At 41.4% G+C, this 17,166-nt stretch overlaps 1 protein-coding gene across 2 annotated transcripts in view; it reads right to left on the bottom strand.

Moving 5' to 3' along the window:
• The window catches only part of LOC125721158 (gamma-aminobutyric acid receptor subunit alpha-2-like), an 80,683-nt gene that overhangs the window by 35,672 nt on the left and 27,845 nt on the right, over nt 1-17,166 (bottom strand). For both annotated transcript variants that reach the window (XM_048997185.1, XM_048997186.1), the window contains 3 exons: nt 16,804-17,024; nt 10,859-10,941; nt 10,081-10,224 (listed from right to left, as the gene is read on the bottom strand). In XM_048997185.1, the coding sequence (XP_048853142.1) occupies nt 10,081-10,224; nt 10,859-10,941; nt 16,804-17,024 (448 nt within the window). The remainder of the gene's footprint in view (nt 1-10,080; nt 10,225-10,858; nt 10,942-16,803; nt 17,025-17,166) is intronic.

The following is a 17,166-nucleotide window of genomic DNA, read 5'->3' as shown; positions in this document are numbered from 1 at the left end:
TTCCCTTCCCTGTCCAAAATGTAATGGAAAGAGAGCACGCCTCAGGCTTGAGTTGTTCTTACAAAAACATTGGTCATACTAGGTGCTCCTCCCATGTTCTCCAACCTCTATCTTTAGCCTTCTACACTAGGCTTGGGCAGTATCTAATTTTTAAAACTGTCACAGCATCCATACGTCATACCGTGGTATATATCATTTTGATGTTATTTTCAAAAGCACGGCTATTCTGGTATTTTAGTGCGCGGTTCAGTCTGTACAAGAAATTTCCTACACTTTACATCCTACACTTACGCTGCTTCTCCAAAAATCCTTATCAAAATCCCAAATTTAGGTGACATATCTCTTTCATGTGTCATCACTTACTAGGGCTAAATGACATGATTAACATTTTGCCAAGTTCCCCATAATACATTCTGCTGGCTGACTACTGGACTGCTACAAATAAAATCTGCCGAGCAGGAGGGTGGAAACAAGAAAAAAATATCAACTGTATTTAGAATATTTAGAAAATCATCTTGTGCTCCACCCTTTCAGGCCCACTGACCAATACAATGTTCCTTTGGAGTTTGAAAAAGATCCATACTTTCCGACTGTCACTGTTCAGAATATGGCTTCTGCAGCCAACCTTTCCATCCTCTACTGCCACCTAGCACTGCTGCTTCAATTTGGGGGTGATTTGTCTTGGGCATATCAGGTATAGATTTTAATCCATATAATGTTTTTGTGAAGTGGTAATAAGATCCACCAAAGATCAATAACAGTAAATAGAGTAATAAAATCAGAATGATCCTTTTCACAAGGTCAAGCACCTTTTACAGCCACCCTTCACTTTGCTGCCACTAAGAGGCAATGCTTCAATTTTGGTGCAATTTTCTTCAAAATGAAATAAGGTGTAGATCTTCATTCATATAATATTTGTTGTGTTGCAGTAATATGATCCATAAAATACTTTTTAAGTTATCACACACAAGGTCAAATGTCAAAACAGCCCATCTCATTGTTATGAGTGCGGCTTCAATTTTGGTGTGATATGTCTCAATTTAATCACTTCCAATTGTTCACCCAGGCTTTGTCTCTGCTTTGTTTGAAAAAGAGAAGCCAACAACTCTGAGGTACTGCATTGATGAAAATTGTCTATGAGATGGACAAACTGTCTCAAAACCACATGTTCTACGTCTGCAACAGATTACACATATAAACCTAAAAAAGCTGTCACAAATCTATTAAGAATCTTCATACTGTTTGAATTGAGGTATGGGAACATTCAAAGTGGGCATCTGGAAAAGTCAGTCTGTCATACTGTACAGACAAATTAAGTGAAAATTTAGGAACCACTGGGAGACACAAACTCATAAAAGCAGAATTGCTCAAATACAGCAGGTAACAGGTTCACTTGGCTTTCAAATAAAGGAAATCCTACTCATTGTGGAAATGCTCTTTTACTAAATGTATCTTTTCTGTAGCATCATACATAGTTACAAAATAAAAAACTTAAATCATAGTAAGCAGTGCCTGCTCACACCCTCATACTGCATACCATGACTTGCTCATTAGTATTCATATCTATGCTCATTTCTACACTGTGCACTCAGAATAAACCTACAGAGCGACCACAAATTATTGTACCCTGTAGTACTTCTTCCTAAAACCATAAACCATAAAATTACCTGAATGTGCCACTGTAGTTTGTTTAATGGGGTTGAAGATTTCTACCTACTCACTGGATAAATGTAATAATCCAATACAAGCTCTGTTGCAGTGATTTGAGAATGCAGAGATGTCTTTGAGAGACCACTCGCAATGTATCCTGAATGGGACCTGATTATAAAAATTGCAGCCATTATCACTAAGGTGCTTCCATCAAAAGCTGTACTCAAATGTGCTGACAAGACAAGTTTTTCCAATACACGTTCTCTTTCGAGTTTCACTGTATCTTACACAGCACTTAGTGATCTTCAGTTTGATGGCTTGTTAAATTATCAAGGAATTTGTTTTCATGATTTTATATTTGACTTGTACATCATAAATAATGTAAACTTTAATCAACTCAATTTAAAGTAAAATACAGCAATATTAAGTCAAAAGTCAATCCTGCCATATGCACAGATCAGACGGAGAACTGAAATCACTTTACTCTCAGACCCTAAGATGAGTGCACTAAGAACGACAAGCAAACCAGACTTCCAAGACAGATGACCAAGACAGATACAGATATTCAAAAATAAAATTAAACTAAATTAAACACTTTGTGGAAAAGACAATAAGGCAGTGCAAACATAGTGGATTCACAGTTTTCTAGTTTTACGGTCTTTGTTGTCGGTAAGTCAGCAAAGTAAAGTGGCTATTGCTGGATAGCAGGTGGATGATTAACTACTTAGATAAAAAAGTTTGACTTACATACTTTATACATACAGTAATTTACCATTTGCAGTGCCAGTGCTTGCCATCCAGCTAGTTTCCCCACCTTCGGTCCTGTGCAGCCTGTGACTGGCTACAGGCCGCCCCCAAGATGCTGCACTGGACAAGCAACTGGAGATGGTTTTTCGTATCAAAATTCTTATAGCTTGGCTGGAACTTCGGCCACCAATCAGAAGTTGCAACAGTGAAGCCTTCAGAAGTGATTTCATTGGCCCTACATTGCATGAAACAGGAGTTGCCTAGTTTTGGAAATGTCGGCCGTAGAAATGTCGGCGTTCTCATTTCATATAATGGGACTGAACGGCATTCCTTCTGCAGTGATTAAAGCACCAGAAAATACATTTGAAAAATCCAACAGCAACGTCTCTTACCAGAAATCATTACCCAAGAAAATCCATAGACTTTGTTTAGTTTAGTGTAGGAACCATTTTCTTCTACCAAACTCCAGGTACCAATCCTGTCACTGCACAGAGGAAAGTGCCAGGGTGTTTGTGCTCTATCATAAATTTCCTGATATTCTCATTTTCTCTGATGCACTGACATAAGAAAGCCTAGTGCTTAAGCCCTGCTACATTAAATTTCTTAAATCTACCTATTCTATCATTTAGTCGAACACAAATTCTCTACCCAATTACCAAGTAATTACTACTTACATCAAATCATCCAATCACACCCAGTCACCCAGCCACAGTACAGCTGTAGCATAGTTTTTACCCAAATTAATTGTGAAACACTCCACCCCTCTGTCACGATGCGGCTGGTGTTACCTATAAAGCCCCTTAATCCTCGAGTCACCGGGAAATTGGCAGGCATCCTCAACAGTAATTAATTAATTTTTGCACAGCTGGTAGGGCAACTAACTGCACATTTACATTTATTTATTTAGCAGAAAATCACACAAGGCAGACAGTGCATTATAAGCATAATGATGTATGAAATATCACTTCAACCCATGGCCTACAGGCCAATCCGGGCTCTGACTATATTTTGTCAGACCCTTTGATTAATTTTGACAATCAAATTTGATATGTATTTTTGGCCAAGAACACTCACAGTTGTATTTAGTCCTCTATGTCGCACCCCTAATGACTTCAGGTTCTGCGTGAACTGCTCACTGCTACTTTTGAGACGATGATTGGACTCCTTTGGTACTGTGTCTCTTTGGAGAATCCCTGGGTACCACTGGTTTGACTTTGTGTTGAATGAGTGGTTGCTAGAGGAGTACTGAATGAGGCACATTACCTGCACTGTGAGGGAGCGTCAGTTACGGCACTACGGTCATGTGGCGCGTTTCCCTGAGGGTGATCCAGCTCGCAGGATCCTCATTGCTGAGGAGCCAAGGGGCTGGACCAGGCCGAGGGGACGCCCACGTAACACCTGGCTGCGGCAGATGGATGGCCATTTCCTGAGAGTGGGACTGGACCGTGTGTCTGCCTGGGGGATCGCCGGCTGGGGTCCCGAGGAGTTTTGTCATGAGGTGGGTGAGTCATCGCATATACACAATGTCTCTTCCTACTTTAAAAAAGACGAAAGTCAAAGTTGAATGTAGTTCACTGATGAGTGGACTGAGAAATATCTGTTTATTAAGTGTTGGAACAAAGCTAAAATGCAATGCGTCACTGTGATTAAAGAAAAGAATCTGAGAAGGTTTTAAGAAGATACTGAAATGTCCAGCAATGGTAAAGAAGAGAATTCCACCATCCTAGGAGAGGCCCTGCTGTTTTAGTAATATTAGATAATTATAAAGACATTAAAATGATAAAATAACATATATGCAATTATGCACAGACCAAAAATATATTAAAGAAAAAATATATATTTGTTGGGGTGGCAGCTCTGAGGGTTGGGATTGGTTCAAATCCCTGGGTTACCAGTGTGATCCCACCATCGAGCCCTTGAGCCAGGCCCTTAACCCCAGTTGTTCCAGGGACTGGTTGCCCCTACTGTCTCCTGTATGTCAGTTCCACGAGGTGCCCCCCTGAGATGCTTTTCCAGCTGTCCTGAAGGAGCTCCCAAATATATGCTGAGCACTCATTGGCTGTTTTTCCTTCACTCTCTGGTCAAACTCTTACAAAACCAGCTCTACTGGGTTTAGGTGGCCAGGTCATGTGATGCAACACAGTATTACTCTCCTTTGAAGGTGACTTGGTATGTCCAAGCTTTTTTCTGCAAAGGTTGACTTAAAAAATATTCATTTATTATTATTAGTAACATTATTATGATAAAGTTATATAACTACTTTTGTACTTACATATGATTAGATGAATACCATTACAGAAAGATGCTGGTTTAACTTGTAAATTCTGAGTTAAACATAACAATCTTACTACTAGCAACAAATGGTACTTATTCCAGTTTTAAATTCATACCAATACCCAGCCAACAGGGAAGGTTCCCTGAACTTTAGCTACCGTTATATAAAATCTTTTTTTAATTTTTTTTAAGTTTTATATATTAACAAAAGTTAAAGTTCTATCAATATTGGTACAATAACATTATCTGAACATCCTTTTAACATCATACTAAAATATTGTTTCATAATAAAAGTATTTATGCAATATGCGTATACTGTAAATGCAGCACTAAGCCTCGAACCCATGACCATAGTGCTACTCCATGCTCTACCACGCCCTTTATGTTTATGTTATTAGTCTTAGTTGTAGTAATAGTTGTAGTAATGGGATAACACTCTGGGAACATAAGGAAAGACTGGACACTTTGAATGTTCCCGTACCTCAATTCTAACGTTCAGGAAATGTTCCTAGAAATAAAAGCTGGCTCTTATTGTGTGACATCACTCCCCGCAGCCACGCCCCCTTGAGGTGTCCATCCTTAGAGTTCTGAATCAGCTGTCATTCCGCTTTCAGTTTCCTCTCATAGCCCCGCCTACTTAACCACTTGAGTCGGTTCCTTCAGTGCAAGGAAGTGTATCATGCACGATTACCTAGTGTTGTCTTTTTTTCAACTTTTTTATGTGTATTAATGAGTATGGATAGCTGATTAGTGTAAAAGCCAAGCCAACCACAAATTGACATTTACAGATGTTTAACTGAGACTGGGATTACAGTGAACTAACGGCCACACCTAACTCTATCTAGGGTTAAGATGTACTGTTTGGATGGGAATTTGGAATGTAACCGATGAAGTGTCAATATCTGGTGATGTGCAACAATAACCACCCACACGGTATACTGATGTGAGCCATCAACATGCACGGTGTAAGAAATTGTGAATTAATGTAGATTGCATGAGGTGTGAACCTCTAGGTTCAAATCTGCCCAGGTATTGTCATAAAATGGCATGTATCCAAAGTTGCACGCTCTGAATGAAAATCAAGTGTAAAATGGCATCAGTGGGTCATAAATCCCAAAAGGACTGCTACAGACCTCCCCGGACCAGCCCGCCAGTTAGATGGCCCATGCCATTGGTCCAGGTGTGAAGTTCCTGATAATCAACAATGGACCTTAGACCATAAAACCTGGCACGTCAGATTCAGAGGAGCGAAGCCCTCCAGTGAAGTCTGACCCGTGAATATTGCTGCCCAGACAAAAGCGCCAACACCAAGAGAAAGCTTGCCACCTTAAAAGCTTCACCACAGATGACGCACCTTCTTGAATGCCACCACCTCCTCAGCTCAACACCTCTGCGACCAACTACGAAAGACTTCATCACCTCTGCAGCCAAGTAAATCAAATTCCAGTCATATTCCATTCATTTTCATTTTATCTAATCTGTGCAATTTTACCTATTTTATAACTTTAAGGTCATGCTTTCAAAAATTGTGTGCTTTCTGTGTTTTATTCTGTTATGTGTGTTGTGTTTGATGTTTCTGTAATGTCTGTCGTATGTTAGTGCAGTGTTAATTAGAAATAAATGCATGCATTTTATACAACTTCAATCTCAGTTTCATTCAGTGCTCACAATAATCATTGATTCTAACTTGCTCCTAAGCTCTCTATGCTAAGCTTACCTTAAAATACCCCAAGATTCTCTCTCAATGGTCGTGAGAAGACCTTAGCTATGCAATCGCTACATCACCTGGTGAAATATGTTCGGTGGGCAATCATTCTAACCAAGGTCACTGCACGATACTGGTAATTAGTGAATCCCATTGAAGTCTCCCATTAGCAGACTCATTGTTTTGGAAGAACCAATCATTTGGCATACTATCCATCCATCCATCCATTTTCCAAACCGCTTATCCTACTGGGTCGCAGGGGGGTCCGGAGCCTATCCCGGAAGCAATGGGCACGAGGCAGGGAACAACCCAGGATGGGGAGCCAGCCCATCGCCGGGCACACTCTCTCACACACACACACACACACACACACACACACACACACACACACACACGCACATGCACACCTACGGGCAATTTAGCAACTCCAATTAGCCTCAGCATGTTTTTGGACTGTGGGGGGAAACCGGAGTACCCAGAGGAAACCCCACGACGACATGGGGATAACATGCAAACTCCGCACACATGTGACCCGGGTGGAGACTCAAACCCGGGTCCCAGAGGTGTGAGGCAACAGTGCTAACCACTGCACCACCATGCCCCCATAATCAAATAATAAATAATAAAAGAATAATTAATTTCCTTAAACATCGATGGAGATCAAAATTATTGGAGCTAATTTTTCCTACACATATATATTCCCAGGGAAAGTTTCCAACTTCAAAAATTCAGAGAATTTTGCAAACCAAGTCACTTTAAACAACAGTGTCTGCTAAAATAACAAAATATGCATAAGTAAATGTACACGATAACACAGTGTTAGCAAAATCTTGAAACTCGAGAAAAGTCTGTAAGGTGGCATTATCATCGTGAAATATGGGAACATCATGAGGGACATTGGTTGCACAATAGTGCACACGTGGTTCTCTAAAATAACCTCATATTATGTGGTCGGTATATAACCATGCAGAGTAATCATTGGACCTAATGGCTCCCGTAAAACACCTGCTCACACCATTACAAACCTCCCACATTGTTTCCCCCAAACGTAAACCCATCTAGATGCAGTAAAAAGTTGAAAAGATGACTTGTCAGACTATTCGTTTTCTCTGTTGCACAGGAGTCCAGGTTTTAATGCTCTAGCCTTGGATACAAGCTCTGAAGTATCTAACCACATGCCTGTTGCTGAGTTTCTACTTAAAAAGACTGTTCCTTTTAGCTGAGGCAGCTGGTCCATATTTCTCATACGCCGTCACAATTGCTGGGCCTGTACCCCTTAACAAATTAAGTAATTTTACTGTTTTTATGACCAATGCATCTATAGCACCAACTATCTGACCTTTTATTAAACCCTATTAGTCACCTCATGTTACTTTGAGAACTCACACACCAAAGTGCCAATTGTTACACCTCTTTTATAGCTCACAAACACTGCTAACTGGCATTCAGCCTAATACAGCTCACCTTTGCATCTCCATTTATAATTGTGATGCAGATAAGGCCAATTCATACTTCAATTTTCTGTGTGCGCTTTCGGTTGTGGACAAGGGGACGTAACAAATGTCATCATCAGGGGTTGGCCGCTGATGACTGAGAATTTGTCTAGAGGAAACATAGCGCATCCATGCACATCAACCGTGTATGTGCAAGACAGTTAATTAGTTATTTCTAGTAGGTGGCAGCCCCAACAACGAAAGAATAGTTTGTTGTAGTTACGGTGAGTTATGGGTCAGAGGTACATACATGTCCGATTTACAGTATATAGTATTTTAAAAAGCAATACTATTCTGTCATTTTGAAATTTTGTCAATTTAAATTACTGAGCAGGTGGTGGGAGGATTCGATCCCGGCTAATTTAGTCGTAAGGATTTCAAAAAACCAAAGTATACCTTATTACTGTAATACCGCCCAGCCTTGACTAAAAACTTTAAAACCGTTGATAAAAGTTTACCCATTTCATTACACTGCTTATATTTGTGTTTGTTGCAATACATCTGCCCTCTCCTGGTCTGGTGGAATATCACACCTGTATGCAGCACCGACCGCAACCATCCGCACCCGCAGCCAAGTGTAGCATGAACATAAGCTGCCACGTGGACGACGTTCCCGGCCCGAAAGTTAAACATGAGGTGGGACTTTACTCCACAGGACTTCAAAGTTCTTTTTCATTTCCCCACTATTTCGTCCAACCCTTCTACATAACTTGACAATATAAAGAATAATAACCCATTCAAAAGCATTTCAGTCTGACTTTGATTCTGTGGAAGGACATTTCTGGTTTACTTAGAGTTGGTGTAAATAAACAAAATTGTTTCAATAATGATCAATGGCCAAACGGGGAAGGGACACAAAAGACTGAGACAACAGAAGCTGACCCTGACAATAATCAAGTTAGAAATTTTTCATCTAAGGTTTAGCTATCAAAGGTATATTTAGCATTTAACTGATAAACATTTAATCACTCATATGCTAAAACTCTTCATCTATATGTATTTTATAAAAATTTAAGATGTAAAGTAAGATTTAGTGTCTTAGGTGAAGTGACTCTGCCATCTCAGCTCAGTGGCACTTTGCAGCTCGACTGGCAACTTCATTGTTCAAAAAGAGTTTGACTTTGCAGAAAAAGTTCATTGACTTTAAACCCCAAGATTTTCTTCATGCATGTGGTGGTGGTGATGATTCTCTGCAGAACTTACTGTCTAAATTACCTACTGTCATCAGGAACCTCCTTTGACCTTCTCTCCTCCATTTAAAATATCATCTTCATCGTCATACCCATAATTGTAATTATTGATTACCAGATATTGGTATTTACATTAGCATTCATAGTTCGCTGGCTATCCTGACCCTCCTGTCAGTCTTTGTGTTTCCTCGGTTTCTTGTCAGCCGCATGCGGCTACCTACAAATCCCTTTCGTCGCGGTGCTTGAATCCCACCTCTGTTTTTGTATTTTGTATGAGTTTTCTTGTTCCTTTGTCTTGTGATTTGTATTTGGTTTTGGTTTCATGTCTTGTGCTTGTTTCTACATGTCTGCTCCCCTAGTGCAGATTCTGTTCCCTTCTTTCTGTCAGTCTTAGGTTTTCCCCTCCCAGTTCTCTGAGCTGATTAGTTCCACCTGTTGCTCATTCTTGTTCCTGCCCTTGTGTGTTTCCCTGATTGCTCGTTGTCCTGCACCTTCCCCTATTGGTTAATTGTCTGTCTCACTCCTGCTGTCTCATTATCCAGTTCAGTTTTCCTGTTTAAGTTCCTGTCCGAGTTGTGTTCTCTAGTGGTTCGTTGTTTGTGATTCTTGATGTTAGATGTATATTGACTACCTGCCTGTTTACCTGACCCGTTTGTAACTTTAGTCTTTGTTTATCTATTGTTTTTTGCCCCCTCGTGGTCTTTTGATTTTGTTAGTGTTTTCTTGTGTTTTCATTCGGTTAATAAACCCCAGTTGTCCCTTTCAGCCACAAGTGGATCATCCACATTACTCCCTGTATTATGCCTCGGCCTCGCTCCAAATCCGCCCGGATCCGTGACAATTATAAAGAAAAACCTTAGATATCTAGCAAATGATGAAAAATAAACATTGCTTTGGCATGCATGTAACTGTAACTCAGAGTGAATGGAGTCCAATATGCTCCTTTACAAACTCCACTTGCTGTATACTACCTTTAATGGCTTGTTTCACTGAAGGTACAGTCTTCCCAGTCTGCACTTACCCGTGCTGGATTTTATGGTCTCTTTTCCTACGGTCTGCCCCAGCAAGTCATACTGGTTCAGTCTGGAACCGTCTGGCGCCACCTCGACGGACTTGGAGGCGTTGCGGGTCCAGATGTATGTCACCTCTGTTGTTGTGTAAGCATCTGCCGAGAAAAAGGCCCAGAATGACCAGAGCGGCAATCTGAGAGTCACCCTTGACTGTATAAAAGGGAAATCACCCCACACGTCTGTTTACATCTGATGTGCCCCCGGTCCCACTCGCCAAACAATCCTAAAATCGTGACAATGTTAAGCAGTTGTAAAGTAGATGGACAGATGGATGAAGATCTAGACTTCTGCGAGGCATTTTTTAATCTTTGCAATGTCATCATAAGTCTTATAAGCTAAATAAAGTGTAGAACACAAAACCATCTTATTTTGTCCAGCTACCCCACATTGGCAGGGCCCTAATTTCTGTCAGTTCAAATGCAGCATAAGACTGGAGTTTCAGCGTTTTGTGTTGATGTTCTAACCTGCCCTTACAATGTGATAAAAACACATTATTTGGATGTTGTGGGGACCAATTTTATGCTTCCTATAAGGATAACCTCAATATTATAAGAATCGGTGACCACAACTGCAATCAAAAAACTAAAAATGCAAAATGTCTTGTATTTTGCTTGGTTCCGTATAGTTAAGGTTAGGGCTGGAAAGGGGTTAAGGTCATCATTACTGGATTTTGGTTTTTTCCTTATGAACATAAGGTAGGAATACAAACATATGTGTGTGTGTACTCACAGCTGCCGAACTTCAGGGGGCAGGAATGAGAATCCATGGGGAAATCCTCTAGGTGCATGGGGCACTCAGCCTGAACGGTCAGCCTAAGGGGGGGTGGGTGCAGTGTAGTCAGACTCTCCTACACACCAGTTACACTGGATGTAGCTTGTTCAGGACACAGACCCGCAATAAATTATAGTTTGGTGGGAAGGTCACCTCAGTGCAACATGAAAGAGGGGCTGAGAGTCAGTGTATCCATCATTTAGCCCAATAAGCCAAGGCCTGTCTGCGGATGTGAATCAGGCTCTCAGCAATGTATCTGGATTCATGAAAACTGGGCAACATACAGTACAAAGCAACGGTAACACTTTCTATGAACACCTCTTCTATAGGAGTCTACAAAAACATTCATAACACGTTATAGCCATCCTCATATTGTATTATGAATGCTTTATGAAGCATTCATCCTTAAGCATCCTCTTAATTCTTGGACCGCAAAGAATTTTTTTGTACAAAAACCTAGCATCCTAGAAATGCTTTACAAATAAATTAAATTTATTAGCTATCATCTGCTACAAAAATCCATACTGACTACCAGAACCTCTAACATCTTCGAGGCCAGTAAATTTTAAATAAAGCATCATAAAAGGACACCTCTGTCCAGACCCCTGATGTGGGGATTCATAAAGCATTATAAACATGGCTATAATTATTTATAAAAAGGCATAACACATTATAGTTGGGCTGAACATTTTAGGGAAAATACAGTACTGTGCAAAAGTCTAAGGCAGGCAAAGAAAATGACGTTTAGATTATCCTCGTGTTGGTATTGTATGATATTATGCCTGTCAAAGTGTGTCAGCTTAGCCATTTCAGAACCTCTGCTAAAATCAACCCAGTATTTGCAGCGACCGTCCAGTGCAGCCATGTATTTTTTGACTTGCCCACTAGCACACCTCATACAGCTAGTCAATCTGTCACTGACTTTTTAAACCAGTATAATTAATTATTTAATTGAGCTGTTGGTGAAATTTAGCAAAATCATGGAATGGCTGAGGTTCCCCTGAGGAGAAGTTTGGGAACTGAAGTGGTGTTCATCTAGCCATCCAACTAGATATCAGTAACTTTTTAGAAAACGGAAGAAATTATTACTAGTTTTTATTATGTTACTCTTAATTTGCACATGTTAAATGTTAAATTGTGTTTTTTGTTCTAAGCCAAAGTACACTTGCTACCCAGATAAACAGCTTTAAAAACATTTCTTTGAACTGCCTAAGACTTTTGCACAGCACTGTATTTAATTGCAATTCTTCTGACAGATATTATTATGATTTGATAGATTTAAAACATATGGCACACAATTACCGCATGAGAAACTATCAAAATATTAACTCGCCTATATTGTAATGCAAGAATGAGAACTTAAAGATTAAACTTAAGCTAATAATAAAAAATTAAGTTAATAATCAAGTTGTTCTGGGAAGAGGGCCTTGTGTCCTAGTATCAGCCTCTCCAAGCACTTGGTAATGATAGGAGTGAGTGCTACAGGCCGGTAGTCATTCAGACAGGATACAGTTGACTTCTCGGGCACTGGGATGATCCTAGTTGTCTTGAGGCAGACGGGCACCACTGCTGTGCTGAGGGATACATTAAAGATGTTTGTGAAGACATCCGCAAGCTGCTCAGCACATTTTCTGAGAGCACGTCCTGGTATGTTGTCTGGTGCAGTGGCTTTTTGTAAGTGAACTCTGCTTAGAGTTTTCCTGACATCATCCCTGGGCAGGCAGAGGACCCACGCATTGGGAGGAGGGACGGCATTCCTCACTGATCCCTTGTTCTGTGCCTCAAAACGTATGTAGAATTAATTTAATGCATCCGGCAGGGAGACATCACTGCTACAAGGCTGAAGAGTTGGCTTATAGTTGTGATGGACTGAATTCCCTGCCACATGTGCTGTGTCTCTAGGGTTCTTGAAATGGCTGTGGATTTTCTGTGCATAAGCACGCTTTGCTGCCTTGACGGCCTGTGACAGTTTAGTTCAGGCTGTACTGAGAGCCTCCTTGTCAGAAGACTTAAAGGCGGCATTTCTGGTCTTCACCAGAGTGTGCACTTCTGCAGTGAACCAGGGCTTATGATTAGCCCAGTTTGTGATGCTTTTGGAGACAGTAGCATCTTCAAGGCACTTGCAAATGTAGCCAGTCACTGAGGCTGTAAACTCGTGCAGGTCCACTGAGCTGTTGTAGGTGGCAGCTTCCTTAAAGATGTCCCAGTTTGTACATTCAGAACAATCCTGCAATGCAGAGATGGATCCTTAGGGCTCAAGTTCTCACATCTTTCAGGACCAGTCTGATTGATTTCTGCATGGGTCTGCAGGCTGGGGTGAGAAAGATGGAGATGTGACCCGATTGTCCAGGGTGGGGCCGAGGAGCAGCCTTGTATGCACAGGGAATGTGTAAACAAGGTCCAGTATGATTTCCTAATCTATGTGCTGATGAAATTTGGGGAGGTGGCTTTACAGATACATTGTTGAAGTCATCCGTATAGGAAAAATTAGCTCAAATAATTTGTGTCCACCAATATGTAGGGAAGTGAATTATCCATCCATCCATTTTCCAAACCGCTTATCCTATTGGGTCGCGGGGGGTCCGGAGCCTATCCCGGAATCAATGGGCACGAGGCAGGGAACAACCCAGGATGGGGGGCCAGCCCATCGCAGGGCACACTCACACACCATTCACTCACACATGCACACCTACGGGCAATTCAGCAACTCCAATTAGCCTCAGCATGTTTTTGGACTGTGGGGGGAAACCGGAGTACCCGGAGGAAACCCCACGACGACACGGGGAGAACATGCAAACTCCGCACACATGTGACCCAGGCGGAGACTCGAACCCGGGTCCCAGAGGTGTGAGGCGACAGTGCTAACCACTGCACCACCATGCCGCCCCGGGAAGTGAATTATTTAATTATTAATATTTAATTAATTACAATCCTTGAACGGTGTGTTTCTCCAATAAATGTTATAGAACTACCAATTGTTCAGTTACTGGAAGATTTAGTTCCAGCATATGAGTGGAATTCTTTAATTAGTGTAACTTCTTTACTTGAGTTAGAACGTTTGCCTGGTAACGTAACTCTCACCAGGTATGTAGTAGCTCTATAGCAAAACACTGCTCACGGCTGTAGAGAGAGTCCCGCCATACTTTAGCACAAGCTTAAGACTTAGTGATTCAGAGCCTCAGTAGTGATTTCACACTAGTGAAATTACTTAATTAGGTAGCAATCATTCAGCCAGGGATTCAAAATGTATGAAAGGCATGCAAATTATTCCTAACACTACAACTAACACACGACAGACAACACAGAACATAAAATAACAAAAAAAAAAATTAAATAAAAATCAGCGATCAGGATGGAATATGGGAAGGCAGTAACTGAATTTAAATAGGTGCCCTTAAGGGAAATACTGTTCTGCTTGAGCCCTTGATCCTAAAAAGGTAATAATCCATGAGGCAAGTTTATAAGGGTAACAAACTTGTTAAAATCATTTAAAGCAACATACAGGCATAACATTTAGATATTTATGCTGACAAATAGTAAAGACCTAGACTAGACACACACAACAGGTAAATCTTGAAACAAGTCCTTCGAGGTACTGTGTGTGAGAAGGGGGGGGGGGGGGGGGGGGAGGGTTCCATGTTGCATTCCTAAAACACCAGCAGTGTTTGTTGTACTCCCATCAGTTCCCCCCCTTAGACTGGAGGTACCGGTCTGCTCTAGGCACAGATCGTTAAATCAAAACCCAGGTTATTCCCATGGTTCTAAATCTCATACAAGTTGGAATGCTGACCTTTCTTTTCCGTGTAATCTGAATCGTCTTGTGTGTGTGTGTGTGTGTGTGTGTGTGTGTGTGTGTGTGTGATCCTACACCCGCGGTGATGAAGCTGTCGGGGAGAGAAGTCTGCAGCTCGCTTATTTTCCCCTAGAGTTCATCCAGGGCGTTGTTAGCATTAGCACCATTAGCTTTTGCAAAGGCCCTATGGGGGAGATGTAAACAGCCACAACAATAGCTGACGTGAACTCTCCGGGTAAACAGAACGGTCTGAATCTGAACGCTAGGATCTCCACAAAAGCTGTTCCTTGCTGATATAAACGCAAAGCCTTCCGCCCTGCGACTTGCTGGGCAAAGCTGCACTCCTGTCCGAACGGAATGGCGTCAGCCTGTGTAGCTGAACAGTGGTGTCGGTGATGCCCTCAGGCAGCCACATCTCAGGGAAGATTAAAACTACAGCGTTCCATCTCCTTCTGAGAGATGAGAAGAAGTCTTATATTGTCCATCTTGTTGTCAATTAGAGACAAAAACTGACAGGAGACCTGGATGGCCAGGGCTAGCTTTTAGCTTAGCATGGATACCTGCACGCTTTGAAACTTCCACCTCTTGCACAGAGCTTCCAGCATCTTTCCAGTCGGTCTCCAGTGCCGGGTGAGGTGAGGGACTTTGGCCTTGGTGCTCGGAGAACTCAATAGTGGTGCAGATTTTCCGGCGTGCCTTCGTCCAATTTGAAACAGAATTTTTTCCCAATGTCGATGAGGGTTCAGCAATGATAACGATCTCCATTTGATTATGGAGCGTCTTGTAACAATATCCACACTAGTACAGCGGACATTTAACACAAACAAGAGAACAAACACCGTGTTTTATCCCCATCTCTAAAGAAGGATTATGCAGACTTTTGAACATTTATGAAGAGTAAACATATGCTCTACTGTGTTTTTTCTATAATGTTAGCCTGGTTGGGGTGTGGGGCATGATAAAGTTCCTCCCAATTAGTTTGGATGCATTTCTCTGTAAACTGGCAGACAATGTCTCTAAAGACGTCCGCTGTTCATTCTGCTGCTAACACAATTACTCTACCATGCTTTACACACTATGTTTAAGATGTTTAGAGCAGATCCCTCCTTTCTCCATACTTTGGTTTCTCAATCACTTTGGTAAAGGTTAATCTTTGCCTCATCAGTCTATAAAATTTCCAGAACTGTTGTGGTTCATCTTTTTTTTTTTGGCAAAGTCCATTCTGATTTTTACTGCAGATGAGTGCTTTGCATCTTGTAGTATGGCCTCTATATTGTGGTCTCCTTTCAACAGCAGACTGTGATATTTCCATCCCTGTTCTTTGGAGGTTGTTCATATTACGTACTGCTGTTTTGGGGGTTTTTCTTTTCTGCTCTCACCATTTGTCTGACATCGGCTGTTGTCATTTTCTTTGAATGAACAGTTTGATGTCTGTTGCTCAGTACACCAGGGGTTTCATTCGTTTCTTTTTCAGAACATTTTAAAATGATGCTGCTGGCTATGCCCAATGTCTTTGAAACACCTCTGATGGATTCTCCCCCTTTTCTCAGCTTCAGGATGGTATGCTTTTCTTCCATAGACAGCTCTCCCGTCTTCACGTTAGTCTACCCTTCTGAAGCACAAATGCAATCTTCACAGGTGAAAGCCAAAGCTTAAACTGAGATTAGATATCCAGGGATAGTAATGATTAAACAATCAATCTTATATGACACACCTGGGTAACAAGAAACACGTGTCGCTTGTCATGCTCCAATGCTTTTGCTCACTGGAAATACTGGATGGGTTATACAAAATGTGTTAGGTTTTATGTTCTTTAATGTATCTAGACGTACATACCAGGGAGTAAAAGCTGAAACTCTGATCTCTCGTCTCGTATTCATATTTTGATTACACACATAAATGTCTTAAGTGCACGGCAAAAACAAATTAATTGGCCTTGTTGATTCAATACTTTTGGAGGGGGCTGTAACTGGCCTCTCATCTCCGGACCGCAGTGACCAATAATAGGACAAGTAGGTACAGAAAATGGATGAATGGATGGATGTTTAAAATTCACAAAAACTCTTAAGAAGCATGTCTTTCTGAAAAACACTCTCGGGCAGAACCATACCTCATTGTGTACAGCAACGTGCCATTATCCATAATTCGCAGCAGTTTGTTCGGCATGGTCATATTATGGGCCACGGATTTCTTCCCATTGTGGAAAAACGTGTCTGGGGTCCAGATCTTGCTGGCCATGAGATTGTTCAAACGGAGGATATTCATTGGTCCGTGAAACTTCAGCCGTTCATCCTTCCAGCTTTGGCGGAAGAAAACGTCTATTGTGTATTCCTGTGGAGGAGAGACAAGAAAACGTGAAGCGGTATCACTGTGCTGATCCTTCTTGTGTTTGCAGCTGCACTTCTTGTTGCGTTTCCCTTGGTATATTTTGCGGATCACTAGCTGCAGATATGCCATGACTGACTGATCAACA

The sequence above is a fragment of the Brienomyrus brachyistius genome, unplaced genomic scaffold, assembly GCF_023856365.1.
Source record: "Brienomyrus brachyistius isolate T26 unplaced genomic scaffold, BBRACH_0.4 scaffold32, whole genome shotgun sequence".
NCBI lineage: Eukaryota > Metazoa > Chordata > Actinopteri > Osteoglossiformes > Mormyridae > Brienomyrus > Brienomyrus brachyistius.
This window is presented reverse-complemented; position numbering and strand designations above follow the sequence as displayed.